General features: G+C 43.7%; 1 protein-coding gene across 2 annotated transcripts; it reads left to right on the forward strand.

The window, feature by feature from the left end:
* Positions 1-2,410: 2,410 nt before the first annotated feature.
* LOC122923888 (gastrula zinc finger protein XlCGF8.2DB-like) lies at positions 2,411-7,426 on the forward strand. Of its 2 annotated transcripts, none has more exons than XM_044274739.1 (2): positions 2,411-2,514; positions 5,699-7,426. In XM_044274739.1, exon 2 carries the CDS (start codon positions 5,806-5,808, stop codon positions 6,943-6,945), a length of 1,140 nt encoding a protein of 379 aa, XP_044130674.1. In that variant the 5' UTR covers positions 2,411-2,514; positions 5,699-5,805; the 3' UTR covers positions 6,946-7,426. The 2 variants fall into 2 exon arrangements, with proteins under 2 accessions (XP_044130674.1, XP_044130675.1); XM_044274740.1 differs by lacking the exon at positions 2,411-2,514 and adding an exon at positions 2,672-3,048.
* Positions 7,427-17,547: the final 10,121 nt, after the last annotated feature.

Below are 17,547 nucleotides of genomic sequence, written 5' to 3' on the forward strand. Positions count from 1 at the left end.
AATGTTACCACTGCTCCGGAGTCCAGTGGTAATGTGCTTTACTCCACTCCATCTAACGCTGGTTATTGTGCTTGGTGATGTAAGGCTTGCATGAAGCTCCCGGTGCACCATTTTTGTGCTGATGTTTATGCCAGTGGAGATTTGGCGCTCTGCAGTTATTGAGTCAGCAGAGCTTTCATGACTTTTATGCACCATGTACCTCAGTGACCTCGCTGTGTAACTTCACGTGGTCTCCACTTCATGGCTGTGTCACTTTGGTTCCTGAATGATTAAGGCCTCTTTCACTCGGGTGTCGCGTGTGAGGGCCGGGCAAGATGCGGGTGTGTTGTGGAAAATGCGCAATTTTTCCGTGCGAGTGCAAAGCGTGTGAGAAAAATTGGCATGTTTGGTACCCAGACCCGAACCCAGCTTGGGTTAGGTGTTCTGTAGATTTTATTATTTTCCCTTATAACATGGTTATAAAGGAAAATAATAGCATTCTTAATACAGAATGCTAAGCAAATTTGGGATGGAGGGGTTAAAAAATTAAAAAAATTATAAGTAAACTCACCTCATCCACTTGTTCGTGCAGCCGGGCTTGTCTTCTTTCTTCTTCTTTGAGGACCTGGGAGGAAAAGGACCTTTGGGGACGTCACTGCGCTCATAACATGGTCCATCACCATGGTGATGGACCATGTGATGAACGCAGTGACGTCACCAAAGGTCCTTTTCCTCCCAGGTCCTCAAAAAAGAACGAAGACAAGCTGGGAGGCGCGAACAAGTGGATGAGGTGAGGTTAATAATTTATTTTTTAACCCCTCCATCCCTAATTTACTTAGCATTCTGTATTCAGAATGCTATTATTTTCCCTTATAACCATGTTATAAGGGAAAATAATAATGATCGGGTACCCATCCTGATCGTTTCCTAGCAACTATGCGTGAAAATCGCACCGCATCCGCACTTGCTTGCGGATGCTTTCAATTTTCACGCAGCCTCATTCACGTCTATAGGGCCTGCGTTGCGTGAAAAACACACAATATAGAGCTTGCTGCGATTTTCACGCATTGTACCAGTGATGCGTGAAAATCACTGCTCATTGGAGTGAATGGGTCCGGATTCAGTGCGGGTACAATGCGTTCACCTCATGCATTGCACCCACACAGAATTCTAGCCCGCGTGAAAGGGGCCTAACAGTAGATCATGGAGTATCTAGGGGGGAAGAAATTTCTCAAATCCTTTGGACCCCATTGACATTGTCAACATAGTAACATAGTTTATAAGGCTGAAAAAAGACATTTGTCCATCCAGTTCGGCCTGTTATCCTGCAAGTTGATCCAGAGGAAGGCAAAAAAAAAAAAACTGTGAGGTAGAAGCCAATTTTCTTCATTCTTAGGGGGAAAATATTCCTTCCCGACTCCAATCAGGCAATCTGAATAAATCCCTGGATCAACGACCCCTCTCTAGTAGCTATAGTCTGTAATATTATTACACTCCAGAAATACATCCAGGCCCCTCTTGAATTCCTTTATTGTACTCACCACCTCCTCAGGCAGAGAGTTCCATAGTCTCACTGCTCTTACCGTAAAGAATCCTCTTCTATGTTTGTGTACAAACCTTCTTTCCTCCAGACGCGGGGGGTGTCCCCTCGTCACAGTCCTGGGGATAAAGAGATGATGAAATAGATCTCTGTAATGACCCCTTATATATGTATACATGGTTGTTAGATTTCCCCTTAGTCATCTTTTTTTCTAAAGTGAATAACCCTAATTTTGATAATCTTTATGGGTATTGTAGTCCCCCCATTCCAGTTATTACTTTAGATTGCCCTCCTCTGGACCCTTCTCCAGCTCTGCTATGTCTGCCTTGTTTACAGGAGCCCAGAACTGTACACAGTACTCCATGTGTGGTCTGACTAGTGATGTGTAAAGTGGTAGGACTATGTTCTCATCACGGGCATCTATGCCCCCTTTTGATGCAATCCATTATCTTATTTGCAATTTTCATTTGTCTGCTTTCGGTTTTTTTCTTTCCTGTTTAGCTAGGAAAGTAGGGAGGTGACCAGGAATAAAGTGTATCTCCCAAAAAAGCAGCGCTGTTCGTAACATGAAATGTCTGCTGGGGAACGCAAAATAAAATGGGTGAACTGGAACTTTTAATGACAGCCATAGATATAGTGCACAGATACCTAGCTGGACAAAAACCTTGACTGGGTAATAAATGTGGAGAGTTATACAGTATTTATAAAGGACAGAAAAGAAAAAAGAGGGGGAGGGCTAAATGACATTATTGGGGAAGGCTCTGACATTGTGGTGTCCTTATGGGTTAATATCTATGGAGCAGGTGATAATGGTAAACCATTGTATTTTCGTAAGGTCTTCAGTTACAGGATTGGCACACTAGATGGCAGCAGAGCGCAGCGTGTGCCATACAAGTGAACACACAGAGCGGGTGACAGCTGGAACGCAAATACAGAAGTAGACGGGAAGTGATTGCTGTAGGTGTGGTCTTTACAAGAAATGGCCTCCTTCTAAGGTAAGTGCTGTCATATGCAGCTACCTCTGTAACCACAGAGCGGACTTTTGTGTCTGGAGGGTGATAACACATATAATAATAATATCCTGGTCAGTGTTTAATGCATACGTAAGGCCCCTTTACACTGCCCAGTGTTCGGGCAGATTATCGCTAACGAGCATTTGTACAGAAGCTCAGTAGCGTTTATCTGCTGTTGTAAAGGTGCCGCTGATTACCCGATGAATGAGCAAAACGCTCGTTCATCAGATAATAGGATTGTTCGTGGGGACACCTAAATCTTCGTTTGCCAGCAGCAGATCATGATGTCTGAACAGCCTCTGCCGCCTGCAAACAATGATTCTGTATGGGGATGAGCGATGGCATTAACATTCACAGCAACCTATACTGTGGAGGAGATCACTGCATGTAAATGCAACAGTCTCCTCTACTGACAAACAGGCTATTGAGCAGTGCAAAGGGGACTGTAGTCCAGGACAGTAGCAGGTAAAGAGAGACATGGCAGTCATGGATACAGACATCACAAGCACATATAAGGTAGGTGGCAGATATGTACTTACATTAGGTAGACGTGAAGGGTACAGATATGGTCGTTAGAGACATTAGAGCAGATTTATGAAACCTTTAAAAAAATAAATAAATAAAAAAGCTATCTTTGTTGCTCATAGCAACCAACCTCAGGGGCAGGGGCAGCATATGAAATGAAACCTGTGATGATTAGTTGCTTTGGGCAAAAGAGAGTTTTTCTTTTGGATTCCTAAATTTCCCCCCGTCAGAATGTTATAGAAGATCATAGTAAAATGCCATAGCATAACATTTAACGATAGTAAAAGTAACCTAGCCTTTTACCTAGGAAATTAATGGAAACCATACGGAAGGAGAGGATTGTGGAACATCTAAAATCCTATGGATTGAAAGATGAAAAACAGCATGGGTTTACTTCAGGGAGATCATGTCAAACTAATCTTATAGATTTGTTTGATTGGGTGACTAAAACAATAGATTGCGGAGGTGCAGTAGACATCGCTTATCTAGACTTTAGTACGGCTTTTGATACTGTCCCACAGTAGAAGGCTTATCAATAAATTGCAGTCTTTGGGCTTGGACTCCCATATTGTTGAATGGATTAGGCAAGTGGCTGAGGGACAGACAACAGAGGGTTGTAGTCAATGGTAGTATATTCAGACCATGGTCTTGTTACCAGTGGGGTACCTCAGGGATCTGTTCTGGGACCCATATTGTTTAATATCTTTATCAGCGAAATTGCAGAAGGCCTCGATGGTAAGGTGGGTCTTTTTGCTGATGACACAAAGATTTGTAACAGGGTTGATGTTCCTGGAGGGATACACCAAATGGAAAAGGACTTAGGAAAACTAGAGGAACGGTCAAAAATCTGGCAACTAAAATGTAATGTTGATAAGTGCAAGATAATGCACCTGGGATGTAAAAACCCAAGAGCAGAATATAAAATCAGTGATATAGTCCTAACTTCAGTATCTGAGGAAAGGGATTTAGGGGTCATTATTTCAGAAGACTTAAAGGGAGTCTGTCAGCACATTTACCCCTTTTTAACGACATCGCAGTAGCTTATGTGCATGCCCCGACCAAGGAAGTCATCGTGTAGGCGCGGGATCTCGCTGAGGGGGAGAGAAAACAGATGAGTGGGCAGAGGAAGAGGCTGGGCAGGGATAAGAGCCAAAGAGGCAGAGCTGCCTGGGCTCCAACGCGGTGGACGCCGCCCTGGGCACTTGCGAGCCCTCATTTACATATGCATCAAAGTTCGTTTTTGGCAGTTTTAAAAGTCCACAAAAGCATATAAAGGTACCGTTTTAATCATCTGTGTTGCGGCTACAGCGCTATGGGAACTGTTAAAAAGGGGTAAATGTGCTGACAGACTCCCTTTAAAGGTAGGCAGACAATGTCACAGAGCAGCAGGAAATGCTAGCAGATTGCTTGGGTGTATAGGGAGAGGCATTACCAGTAGAAAGAGGGAGGTGCTCATGCCGCTCTACAGAGCACTAGTGAGACCTCATTAGGAGTATTGTGCTCAGTACTGGAGACCATATCTCCAGAAGGATATTGATACTTTGGAGAGAGTTCAGAGAAGAGCTACTAAACTGGTACATGGATTGCAGGATAAAACTTACCAGGAAAGGTTAAAGGCACTTAACATGTATAGCTTGGAAGAAAGACGAGACAGAGGGGATATGATAGAAACTTTTTAAATACATAAAGGGAATCAACTCGGTAAAAGAGGAGAGAATATTTAAAAGAAGAAAAACTGCTACAAGAGGACATAGTTTTAAATTAGAGGGGCAATGGTTTAACAGTAATATCAGTAAGTATTACTTTACTGAGAGAGTAGTGGATGCATGGAATAGCCTTCCTGCAGAAGTGGTAGCTGCAAATACAGTGGAGGAGTTTAAGCATGCATGGGATAGGCATAAGGCCATCCTTCATATGAGATAGGGACAGGGGCTATTCATAGTATTTAGTATATTGGGCAGACTAGATGGGCCAAATGGTTCTTATCTGTCGACACATTCTATGTTTACCTTTGACTCTTGCAAAGACATATGGAATTTGCAGCATGGCCCCTGAAAAGGTCTCCTGCATATGGCAGGGAATAAAGTGCAGGAAACCTTTATGTAGCCCACCTCCACAAGCCCATGACTGACTAAGGCTATGTTCACATCTCTAGTGAAAGTTTTCAGCAGACTGTTCCGGCAGAGAGACGAGCCTGTTGGCGTTCACCGGATCCGGCATTGCCGGATTCAATAGCCGTATCCCTTATGACTATAATAGCATGGTTTATTTCTGTCCGACAGCCGCCATTTATGCCTTACACAAGCATTCATCTTAGTATTTAAGCCATGCGGTTCTGGCAGTTTGCAGGAGACTGCCGGCCCTGTATGAACATCTTAGCCCTGACACAGTACAGTCGTAGAGGACCAACATGCCATCAATGATTATCACATGTTGTGTGATGTAGAGACATGCACATAGGACCCTACATTTGCTAGAAATACATGTAGAAAAATAAGAGTCCCCCCAAAAAAATGTAAGATAAAGTCCCACAACATCTGAACTTGATTAATTTGTAGGAATATACATCATGTTAGTGATTTAGTATTCTTATTTATCTGAATTAATATGAAGTTGTCACTGTATGTGTTTCCTTCCCCAGTTTCCAGATTCTTGAAATGTTCCTGGGAAAATGTCCTGAATCTATGTTATTAAAACTGAAAGCTACAGATAAGTGAACAGTAGTGGGTATAAAATATACAGAACATAATGCACTATGTCATAGAAGACATGACTGAGAAGATTTCATTTCGAGAAGAAACTCATCTGAAGGCGACACACATACCCACAGAATCACAAATTGGTTCAGTTCATATTAAGGGAAAACCAGTCCCATATGACAGAGGAAACCTTTCAGACACTGGTGATAACTTTTTTACAGATCGTGTACCATATACATATGTTTGTATTAAGGAGGAACCAATCTCATGTGATAAAGGAAATCTCACAGAATTCACAGATTATTTAAAGCCTTCCCCTATTCATATTAAGAAAGAGCTAGTCTCATGTAATGGAGGACAGTCCACTAACCCAGGCATGTTTATTCCTACAGATCATCCACCATATCCATTTTATTATATTAAGAAAGAACCAACCTTATGTGATGGAGAAATCAGTGATCACTACATTTATACAACCACAAAGCAGAACCAACAATACCCATCTACTCATGTTAGGAAAGATGAACATTTTGCACAGAAGATAAACATTGACACCCATCAGAACATCTACACTCAGCAGAAGTCATTTTTAAGCGAGTGTGGGAATGGTTTTACTGGTAGAACCCACTATATCACCCATCAAACAATTCACACTGGAGAAAAGCCATTCTCTTGTTCTTACTGTGGGAAAGGCTTTTCCCAAATGTCCTATTTTCTTTCACATCAGAGAATACACACGGGGGAACGACCCTTCTTTTGCATCAAGTGCAGTAAAAGTTTTCGAATAAAGAGTAGCTTGAGCAAGCATTTGAGGACTCATAAACTTGACAATCCATATATTTGCCCTCTGTGCAAGAAAACCTTTATCCACAAGGGACATTTTGTGGCCCATCAGAGGATTCACATGGAAGAGACGAGATTCTCCTGTCCTTTCTGTGAAAAGGTCTTCATTCATCATGGACATTTTGTTGCTCATCAAAGAATCCATACAGAAGAGAAAAGTTTTTCATGTTCCTACTGTGACAAAAGTTTTATCCATCATGGACATTTTGCAGCTCACCAGAGAGTTCACACTGGTGAAAAGCCATTTCCATGTTCTGATTGTGGAGCATGTTTTAGTACTCACCATAATCTGGTGGTCCATCAGAGACTACACTCAACTCCAGCCATTAGCTTTTACGGATCATAGCTTATTCTAATGATGAAAGGTGCTTCTTTCATATACACAATTGAGCAATTTACTGGTGTACATGCATCTAATCAATATTGAACATGTCTGTGTTAAAAAAAAATTCTGGTACATGAATGAACCTACCGAAATGTCCTTTTCAATTTAGAAGAATTAAGTGTAAATGATAAACCAAGACAGTATTTATTAGGACACTGCTTGACTACAGTTGGATTCCTATTTATGAATCTTCTGAAGCTTAAAGGGAATGTCCGGGTTCAGAGCTGAACCCGGATATACCCTTATTTTCACCCAGGCAGCCCCCCTGAGGCTCATGCTCCAATGTGCTACCTTGCATGCGCTACCTTGCAGGGCACGGGTTCTTTTGTTTTCAATAACACACTGCCGGGCGGAAACTTCCGCCTGGCAGTGTGTTTGGTGACGTTACCGGCTCTGATGGGCGGGCTACAGCGCTGCCCTAGCCGTTTTACTGGCTAGAGCAGCGCTAAATCCTGCCCATCAGTGCCGGTGACGTCACCGGGGTTCCTGTCAGCCCCATGGAGAGCCCAGGTAGGTCTCCAAAAAATGCCTTTGTCCTGCGCGATTTAGCTCAAGTCAGTGGGGCTGCCTGGGTGAAAATGAAGGGATGTCCGGGTTCATTTCTGAACCCGGACAACCCCTTTAAGATTTTGAGAATACATTCAAGGCTAACTCCTCTCATTTCAACTCCAATATCCCTCTTCCTTGAATGCACCGCTTACAAGCCTCTATGATGCTGAGATATAGGGAGATGATCGTGGGGTCTCACACTGTAGTACTAGTGAAGCTATGCCTGTGCCATGGAGGGAACAGTGAGGGGCAGTTATCAATGTATGTACGCCACTTTTAGGCATTAAAAAGTCACAAATGATGTTATATGACGCTATATTTGCGCCATCATCTGCAACGTTTTGAGTTTCTTGACACTGACAAAAAAGGGTGAGGTTTAGTGGGAGAAGTGAAGCCTATCCCTGCTCCCTAGATTTACTATCATTTACTCCAGAAGCTGGCATTACGAGGCTTCTGTCTCTTAATAAATTAGGCACGTCTTCCTCCAGTGCACAGGGAATCAAGTCTTAATAAATCTACCCCCCACCCCGAACTTGTTTTTAATACCTCTAACCTGCAAAACCATTGTTAGTTTAATTGACTTATGAAATCATCCTCACAGAGAGATAATGAACACACAGTTGATACATTGCTTGGTATGAAGTTAGAAACCGTTGTAACAGGGTATGTTCACATCTGCACTGGATGCTCTGTTCAGCGTCTCCATTGCGGAATTTGTTAAGAATACATGCAGGAATTTTTTCTCTGCTAAAAAAAGCTTTTTCCCAAATGCCATTGTAATCATGGGATCTGTTCATCTCCTTTCCTGTCATTTACAGTATGTGCCGAGTTCAACACTTCCATTATTTTCGTTGTTCTGCTCCTATAACTGAGCAGAATAATGGAAATTACTGATGTGAAAGAGGGGGCACATATCTTTTATAATGTACATAGGAGTTTCTAGGTTATAGGCAATTTTTCATTTCTTAATAGTGTCTTCCTTTATTGTAAAAGGTTATGATCCCATTATTTAAAGGTGTATGCCACTGTAAATACTCCTGTCAGGAATGGAAGTTACACAGCTACCCCTTTACTTAGGTTGAACTGTAGTGACATCAGAATCAGGATAAGGGATCATTTATTACTGAAATAACTGATTCAGTTGTGTTTTTCTTGTTATTTGGATTATACACTCCCCATATATTGCTTTGTAATTGTTGTGCATGTTTATGTGTCATGTACAGTTGCAATAAAAAGTATGTGAACCCTTTGGAATGATATGGATTTCTGCACAAATTGGTCATAAAATGTGATCTGATCTTCATCTAAGTCACAACAATAGACAATCACAGTCTGCTTAAACTAATAACACACAAAGAATTAAATGTTACCATGTTTTTATTGAACACACCATGTAAACATTCACAGTGCAGGTGGAAAAAGTATGTGAACCCCTAGACTAATGACATCTCCAAGAGCTAATTGGAGTGAGGTGTCAGCCAACTGGAATCCAATCAATGAGATGAGATTGGAGATTAGTTACAGCTGCCCTGCCCTATAAAAACATACACCTGTTCTGGGTTTGCTTTTCACAAGAAGCATTGCCTGATGTGAATGATGCCTCACACAAAAGAGCTCTCAGAAGACCTACGATTAAGAATTGTTGACTTGCATAAAGCTGGAAAGGGTTATAAAAGGTATCTCCAAAAGCCTTGCTGTTCATCAGTCCACGGTAAGACAAATTGTCTATAAATAGAGAAAGTTCAGCACTGCTGCTACTCTCCCTAGGAGTGGCCGTCCTGTAAGGATGACTGCAAGAGCACAGTGCAGACTGCAGAATGAGGTGAAGAAGAATCCTAGAGTGTCAGCTAAAGACTTACAAAAGTCTCTGGCATATGCTAACATTCCTGTTAGCGAATCTACGATACGTAAAACACTAAACGAGAATGGATTTTATGGGAGGATACCACAGAGGAAGCCACTGCTGTCCTAAAAAAACATTGCTGCACATTTACAGTTTGCACAAGAGCACCTGGATGTTCCACAGCAGTGCTGGCAAAATATTCTGTGGACAGATGAAACCAAAGTTAAGTTGTTTGGAAGAAACACACAACACTAAATTTGGAGAAAAAGAGGCACAGCACACCAACATCAAAACCTCATCCCAACTGTAAAGTATGGTGGTGGGGCATCATGGTTTGGGGCTGCTTTGCTGCGTCAGGGCCTGGACGGATTGCTATCATTGAAGGAAAAATGAATTCCCAAGTTTATCAAGACATTTTGCAGGGGAACTTAAAGGGAACCTGTCACCAGGATTTTGTGTATAGAGCTGATGACATGGGTTGCTAGATGGCCGCTAGCACATCCGCAATACCCAGTCCCCATAGCTCTGTGTACTTTTATTGTGTAAAAAACCTGATTTGATACATATGCAAATTAACCTGAGATGAGTCCTGTACGTGAGATGAGTCAGGGACAGGACTCATCTCAGGTTAATTTGCATATGTATCAAATCGGTATTTTTACACATTAAAAGTACACAGAGCCATGGGGACTGGGTATTACGGATGTGCTAGCGGCCATCTAGGAACCCATGTCCTCAGCTCTATCCCCAAAATCCTGGTGACAGGTTCCCTTTAAGGCCATCTGTCCACCAGCTAAAGCTCAACAGAAGATAGATGTTGCAACAGGACAACGACCCAAATCATAGAAGTAAATCAACAACAGAATGGCTTAAACAGAAGAGAATACACCTTCTGGAGTGGCCTAGTCAGAGTCCTGACCTCAACCCGATTGAGATGCTGTGGCATGACCTCAAGAAAGTGATTCACATCAGACATCCCAAGAATATTGCTGAACTGAAACAGTTCTGTAAAGAGGAATGGTCAAGAATTACTCCTGACCGTTGTGCACGTCTGATCTGCAACTACAGGAAACGTTTGGTTGAAGTTATTGCTGCCAAAGGAGGTTCAACCAGTTATTAAATCCAAGGGTTCACATACTTTTTCCACCTACACTGTGAATGTTTACATGGTGTGTTCAATAAAAACATGGTAACATTTAATTCTTTGTGTGTTATTAGTTTAAAGGGTAACTGTCGTATTATAATATTTTTTTTTTGAGTATTGGATTGTGGTGATTAATATCTCCTTGGTCCTATTTCAACTTTTCACCGTGTATTCAATTACCCCTTAATTCCACAGTTTGGTTCCCTGTGCTGTCTACTTTTACCTGTGCTTAAAATAGGGTTGCTAGGCATGGTCCGTCTATGTGTTGAAGGAAGGAGCATGCAGAAGCACGCAGTGTGCAAGGTCACATTACTGACAGCCAGGGACTGTAAGTAAATGATTAGAGCCAGGTCCTCCCCAGCAGCTGATAACAGTGCCTGGGCTGTGTGCACTTCCCCCTGTCCCTGCGCTTGGCAGACGCTCCCTCACTCAGCAGAGCTGGGACAATGTAGAGCAGGGGTGCACAACCTGCGGCCCAGGGGCCACATGCGGCCCTCAATACCATTCTATGCGGCCCTCAGCCATCTGGTAGCAGACATGTATGTCTATGTCTTGTGGCTGCTCACATGAATCTTTCATGTATTGTCCCATTAGATGGGAGTACTAGAAGTGTAACTAGACATTTAGAATATATACTGTATGTTCAATATGCCATAAATATAGTATTTCACTTGGTAATACCCCTTTAAAGATTATTTTCGGCCCTTGGAATTGTTTCAGGTTGACAATGTGGCCCCCAACCAGAAAAGGTTGTGCACCCCTGATGTAGAGTGGAAGCAGCGCAGAGCAGGGAAGGGAGATCTGCCATCTGCTCAGTGTATAAATGAAAGCAACATGTGGTAAGAGGACCCCTTTGTGCTGCAGGAGATTAACCCTTTAGGGGGGAGGGCTCTGGTTACTGACACTTTTGGGGGGCTATTGTTACTGACTAGTGAGGGCAGGCGGGATTAGCCTCAGGGTGAGGGCAGTGGCGGCCATCTTAACTGAATAGAGAAATTGCAGTTTTATGCAGACTGGTTGCCAAGGTCTGAATCTTATTAAATATGGAGTAAGTCAATCTAATAGTAACTGATTCTGGAATATCATGTTATTAGTAACTACATATATGAAAATTGAAATTAGGGTCTAAATGTGTCAGTTATCCTTTAAGCAGACTGTGATTGTCTATTGTTGTGACTTAGATGAAGATCAGATCACATTTTATGACCAATTTGTGCAGAAATCCATATCATTCCAAAGTGTTCACATACTTTTTCTTGCAACTGTATATAATGGGGGAGATCTATCAAAACTGGTGAAAAGGAAAACTGGCTTAGTTTCCCATAGCAACCAATCAGATTGATTAGGTGGAATCTGATTGGTTGCTATGGGCAACTAAGCCAATTTTCCTTTATGCCAGTTTTGATAACTCTCCACCAAAATCTCTTGTAACCTATATGGGCTCTGTATGTTTTATATTAAATCATCTAATCTGAACACATTTTGTGCATCTACGATTACCTCATTGTGTTCAAGAGCCTCTGTCAGCATGATCAACCCTATTAAACCATATTGCCCTGTAGGGTTGATCATGCTGATGAAACCAATATCTTTATTTTTCTCTGTAGTTTGCATCATTGTGGAGATATTATTACTTTTATCTTTATTTAAATTAAGCAGTTTGAGCACTGAGGGGCCGGCATAGCTCTTGGAGCACCACTGCTACACCCCTCAGTATTAAGTACACTCTCTCCTCCCCTTTGATTGACAGTCATTGGTGTCAGTGTGTTATAGCAAAATCATGCGTTCCCCTAGGAAGATGAGCTGTGGCCAATATGTAGGTATTCATTCAAAACAAGGTCTAATATGTAGGCATTCAAGGGAGTGAGCCGGTTCTTAAAGGGTCAGTGCCAGGGGCGGACTGGGAACTTAAATTGGTCCCATGTTGTATGTGGGTCCAAATTGACAAAAAGCGGGGATAACACAAGTAGGTAGGGCCAGCAACACCATAGCATAGCATAAAATGCCACTCCATGAGAACCAAAAACCACAGTGAAGCATAAAAAACTGCCCCAGCAGAACCAAGTACCTCCCCAGAAGCTGCTCTTCTGTTGTGGCCAGCACCACCTGCCTCATTCTGTCCTTTTCATCCTTCTCCAGTTGTCTTTAATTAAGATATGAAGCAAGGGGCTGAGAGTCATCCCTACCTTCAGCATGCTGCCCGGTCTTTCAGCACTACTAAACATACAGAATAATACAGCTCAACATACCTATTATATTCAGTGATGTTTCCTCTGATGTAGATGTTATCTTTTCTCATCTTCTTCTACAAGGATGGCTTGTTTTAGCAATGTCTTGACATACAGTTCCCTATAGTGTCCCCCAAGTAGTAATAATGCCCCTGATGACCCCCAATAATGCCTACAGTAATAATGCCCCTATTGTGCAATAATTCCTCCTACTGTGGTCCCTAAATTGTCCCCTATAGGAGGCGTGGCTGTGCAGCCGAGGGAGATGGCAGCCTGATTCAGAGCTCCTGCTCTTGTATAGCGTTTCAGCCCTGCAAGATCCCTTCAAATAGCGCTATTTCAGCTGAAAAAGCATTCACCAGTGCTACCAACCTATCCTCATGATGACGAGAGGGAAGAGAAGTTCAAAGCCACAAGAAAAGCTGGATTTCTTCTTTAAAGCTGGATTTCTTCTTTGGCCAAGAACGGGGAAAAGATGGCGCCGGCGGCAACAGCTCACCTGCCGCACCTGATTCCAGCCCTACCTTCTCCTCTGATTCCCGCTCTCTGAGCTTCTCAGTCAGTGGCAGTCCTTAACACCCAGACAGCTCCCCGCGGCAAATTACATCAGGCGGGGTTGCAGTGGAACAGGGAAGGGGAAGCACTGCTGGTCTAAGCTCATTACCAGCGGGAACCAGAGTGCAGGACTCCCCCAGACAGGAGCCTTCCGAGGAGAATAATGGCGGTGAACTGCGCCTTAGTCAGATGGACTCCACTACCATAGGCATACGCACAGGGTGTCCAGGGTGTGCCTGGGCACACCCTAATCAAGCCTGCTGGCTGGCGAATACTAATGAAGCACCTCCATTTTGGAAGGAGGACCAGGAAGCAGTGAACGCTATGTACTTACAGATTCCTGGTCCTCGTCTGTCGGCTGTGCAGGGCTGCGCACAGCGTGAGGCGCTTTGTGACATCACGCTGTGCGCGCCAGTTCAGAGCACAGCCGACAGCAGGAGAAAGAGGATCGCGGGCGGCGAGGAGCGTCGTCGTTCAGGAGCAGAGAGGTGTTTTTTTATTTTATAAAAAATGAGGCTGCTGAGGGCATAATGGAGGCTAATGAGAGGCATAATGGGGGCTAATGAGAGGCATAAGTTCTGATAATGGGGCTAATGAGGCATAAGGGCTGATAATGGGGGCTAATGAGGCATAAGGGCTGATGATGGGGCTATGAGGCATAAGGGCTGATGATGGGGGCCGAAGAGAGGCATAATGGGGGCTTATAATGCATTAGGCTGCGCACGCCTATGTCCACTACGCTAACAGAGGTACTGCAAAAGTTCCCCACTAATGATAAACCAGCGTCAAGTATTCTTTTAAAAGATAGGCTAATAGCATTTCATCACTTTATGTCAACACATCTATCCCAGCTAATTGTACCGAACCAATCATCTGTTGCTGAATTGGGGAACAGGGTACAACATGTGGAAGTCAAGATGGGGGAGTTTGCAGCTTTCCACAATAACCTTATAGACTCTCATGACCTCCTGACTGAGGAGAGGGCAAAACTTTGAGCAAAAGTGGCTGACCTGGAGGATCAGTTCCGCAGAAATAACCTGAGGGGTGCCAGAGCGTATTCCACCTGCGGGCCTCCAAGATTACAAGGGCTAATTAAACTGCTCTTACCAACATGTACCGAGCAAGACTTAATCTTAGATAGAGCCCACAGGATAACTAAGCCAAAACACCTGTCTGAGGACGTTCCAAGGGACGTATTGGCTAGAATCTACTTCTACCACATTAAGGAGGGTGTCCTGACCAATGCTAGGAAACTGGAAACCTTACCGGCATCTTATCAGACAATCAAATTGTTTCCTACCTTTCAGTGGCTACTTTACAACTACGCCGCAATCTGGCCCCGATAACTTCCACCCTGAGAGCACACTCCATTGCCTACCGCTGGGGTTTCCCAGTTAAGCTTCTAGTCCATAAGAATGGCTCCTTCGTGGTGATCCGATCAGTGGATGAAGGAAAGGCGTGCTGGCCTCATGGAACATTGATGCGGAGGATTCGCAAATCTCTAAGACTCTCCCACGCATTACAGATGACAACGAGTGGCACCTGGTGGATAGCAGACGAAAGAAGAAGAATTGTGGAAGGGTTCAATAACTCTAGCTACCTGTACACTACTAGAGTGGATGAGTATCCCCTCCCTCGGTGTGCATAACTAAACTTCCCCCGCAAGTACAAAAGGGGCATTTTCACAAGCCTCTTGTTCTTTTCCACATCTACCCCTTTCTTTGGGTAGAGCGTTTCAGTTTTTTTTCTGTTTTTCATGTTTTCTTCTCCGGTTCACCTTTTGTATCTAATGTTTGATAGAGCCTTGTCTATACAAAAATGTATGTCCATGTACTGCCTTGCAAAGAAGGGTACACCCCCTTCCACCTCAGACGAGAGCTTATCTGTTACAGCAATATTTCTATCACCATGGTGCTGAAAATAGGTTCTCTAAATGTACGCAGCCTTAATAGCCCTTACAAGCGTCGGATAATGTGGAAGGAGGCCCTCTGACATGTGATATCTTTTGTGCCCAAGAGACACATATTATTGCTACAGAAGCCGAAAGGATAAAACACCATTGCTTCCCAGTTATACTTCAGGCCCATGGGAAGTGGAAAAAGCGTGGGGTCCTCATGGCAATCAGGAATTCTGTGCTCACACTGCTGTTTCCTCTACCATCGACCCAGGAGGGCGGTATATTATACATGTCTGTTCTTTATATAATGTGTTATACACGTTATTAGGGATTTATTCCCCAAATGTGAGACCACAACACTTTCTAAATAGACTACTCAACAAGGTGCAGTCAGTGCGGAAATGTAGTATCATCATATGCGGGGACTTCAATATGGTCCCAGACCCCTCCCAAGACTCCTCCACCTCAGCTAGGACTAGCCCAAAACTTTTTAACACAATCTTTATATAACGTTTGGCATATTCACCACGCTTCCGAAAGAGACTACTCTTACTATTCGCCCGCCCACCATTCCTATTCAAGCATTGACCTGATCCTAGTGGATAGAGAGACCCTTTCGGCTGCGATAAATTCCAGTATAGGCCAGATTACCTGGTCGGATCATGCGCCCGTAGCACTAGACATCACTGAGCAATTTACAACTCCACCAAACCCGCTCTGGAGAGTATGTATTGGCCAATACACTATACCAGGCTGAGGTGACCCCAGCCCTGGAAGAATACTTCCAGTTTAATGCCGGCTCAGTGTCAAACCCGGCAGTAGTCTGGGTGGCTCATAAGGCCTTCATCCGAAAAATCCTCATTAAAATAGGGCACAGGGATAAAAAAAACTCAGGAAGAGGTTCTAAGCGTGGGGGGGAAATGCCCCTGCGTCTTATGGGGCGAATGCTTCCATTTTACATCGCAGTCTGCGACGCTGCAGCATCGCAGACTGCGATGTATGAGCCGGGAGAGAGGAGGGGTTGGAGTCCGGAACTAGGGGCGGGGACCGGTGCAGTCACTGTACTCTTACACCAGGCCCGCCGCTCACAGCAGTATTTGAAAACATGAATCCTTATCCTGTTATTAAGTTTAACTAATGCTGTGCTCTCCCATGTTGCCATGTTCCCCTGTATCCCCACAGCACTTACGAACAAGCTTCCATAGCAGGCAGAGCAGACGGCAGCAGTAACGACACTCACTGACGTCGAGCGCCTGCTCCGCCCACTTTATGAATGAAGCAGAGAGCCAGTGTATTTTGGGGTACACTGTTATGAGTGGGATCTGTGGATAAGATATAGCAGTGTCATCCACAGATCCCCCCCATAACAGTTACATCCACAGATCCCCCACCCCATAACAATGCCATCCAAAGATCCCCCCACCCCATAACAATGCCATCCACAGATCTCCCACCACATAGCAGTACCATCCACAGATCCCCCATAACAGCGTCATCCACAGATCCCCCATAACAGTGCCATCCACGGATCCCCCATAACAGTGCCATCCACAGATCCCCCATAACAGTGCCATTCACAGGTCCCCCATAATGGTGCCATCCACAGATCCCCCACATGACAGTGCGTCATCCACAGATCCCCCATAATAGTGTCATGCACAGACCACCATTAATTCAAAACCCACCAAAAGCACACCTTTTGGTTAAAAATTATTTTATTTTTTTTCCTCCTCAAAAACCTAGGTGCGTCTTATATGCCGGTGCATCTTATAGGGCGAAAAATACGGTACTCTCAAATCCAAATCACTGAATATCTAAATTAAGCCTCTCCATCATCGGAGCTTTCAGAAAAGCTGAGATCCCTTAGACTGCAGCTTAGGGAAAGTTTTCTACATAAATATGAACTTTCACTGAAGAAAGTAAAAGCTATGTACTACTCCTAAGCCAATAAGGCTGGCAGCTTACTAGCAAAGAGAATTAAATTCAAAGCCCTAAAACCACGCATCGCGTATCTTTGGGACCCCTCTAAAACCCAAAAGATCTACGACCCTAAGGCTATCGCCAATAGATTTATGTCCTATTACTCCCAACTATACAACCTATCAGAGGAACTGGGCTTTAACCCAGTATCATCTCAAGAGATAGAGGATTTTCTAGAGTCCCTAGCACTACCATCCCTTGATAAACAGCATCAAGATTCATTATGGAGGAGATCACTCGAAAAATAACTCAGCTGCCTCACCATAAAAGTACTGGCCCAGACGGTCTCGCTAACTCATATTATAACATGTGCCATCCACAGATCCCCCATAACAGTGCCATTCACAGGTCCCCCATAATGGTGCCA

Source organism: Bufo gargarizans, unplaced genomic scaffold (genome assembly GCF_014858855.1).
Source record: "Bufo gargarizans isolate SCDJY-AF-19 unplaced genomic scaffold, ASM1485885v1 original_scaffold_2037_pilon, whole genome shotgun sequence".
NCBI classification, from domain to species: Eukaryota; Metazoa; Chordata; class Amphibia; order Anura; family Bufonidae; genus Bufo; species Bufo gargarizans.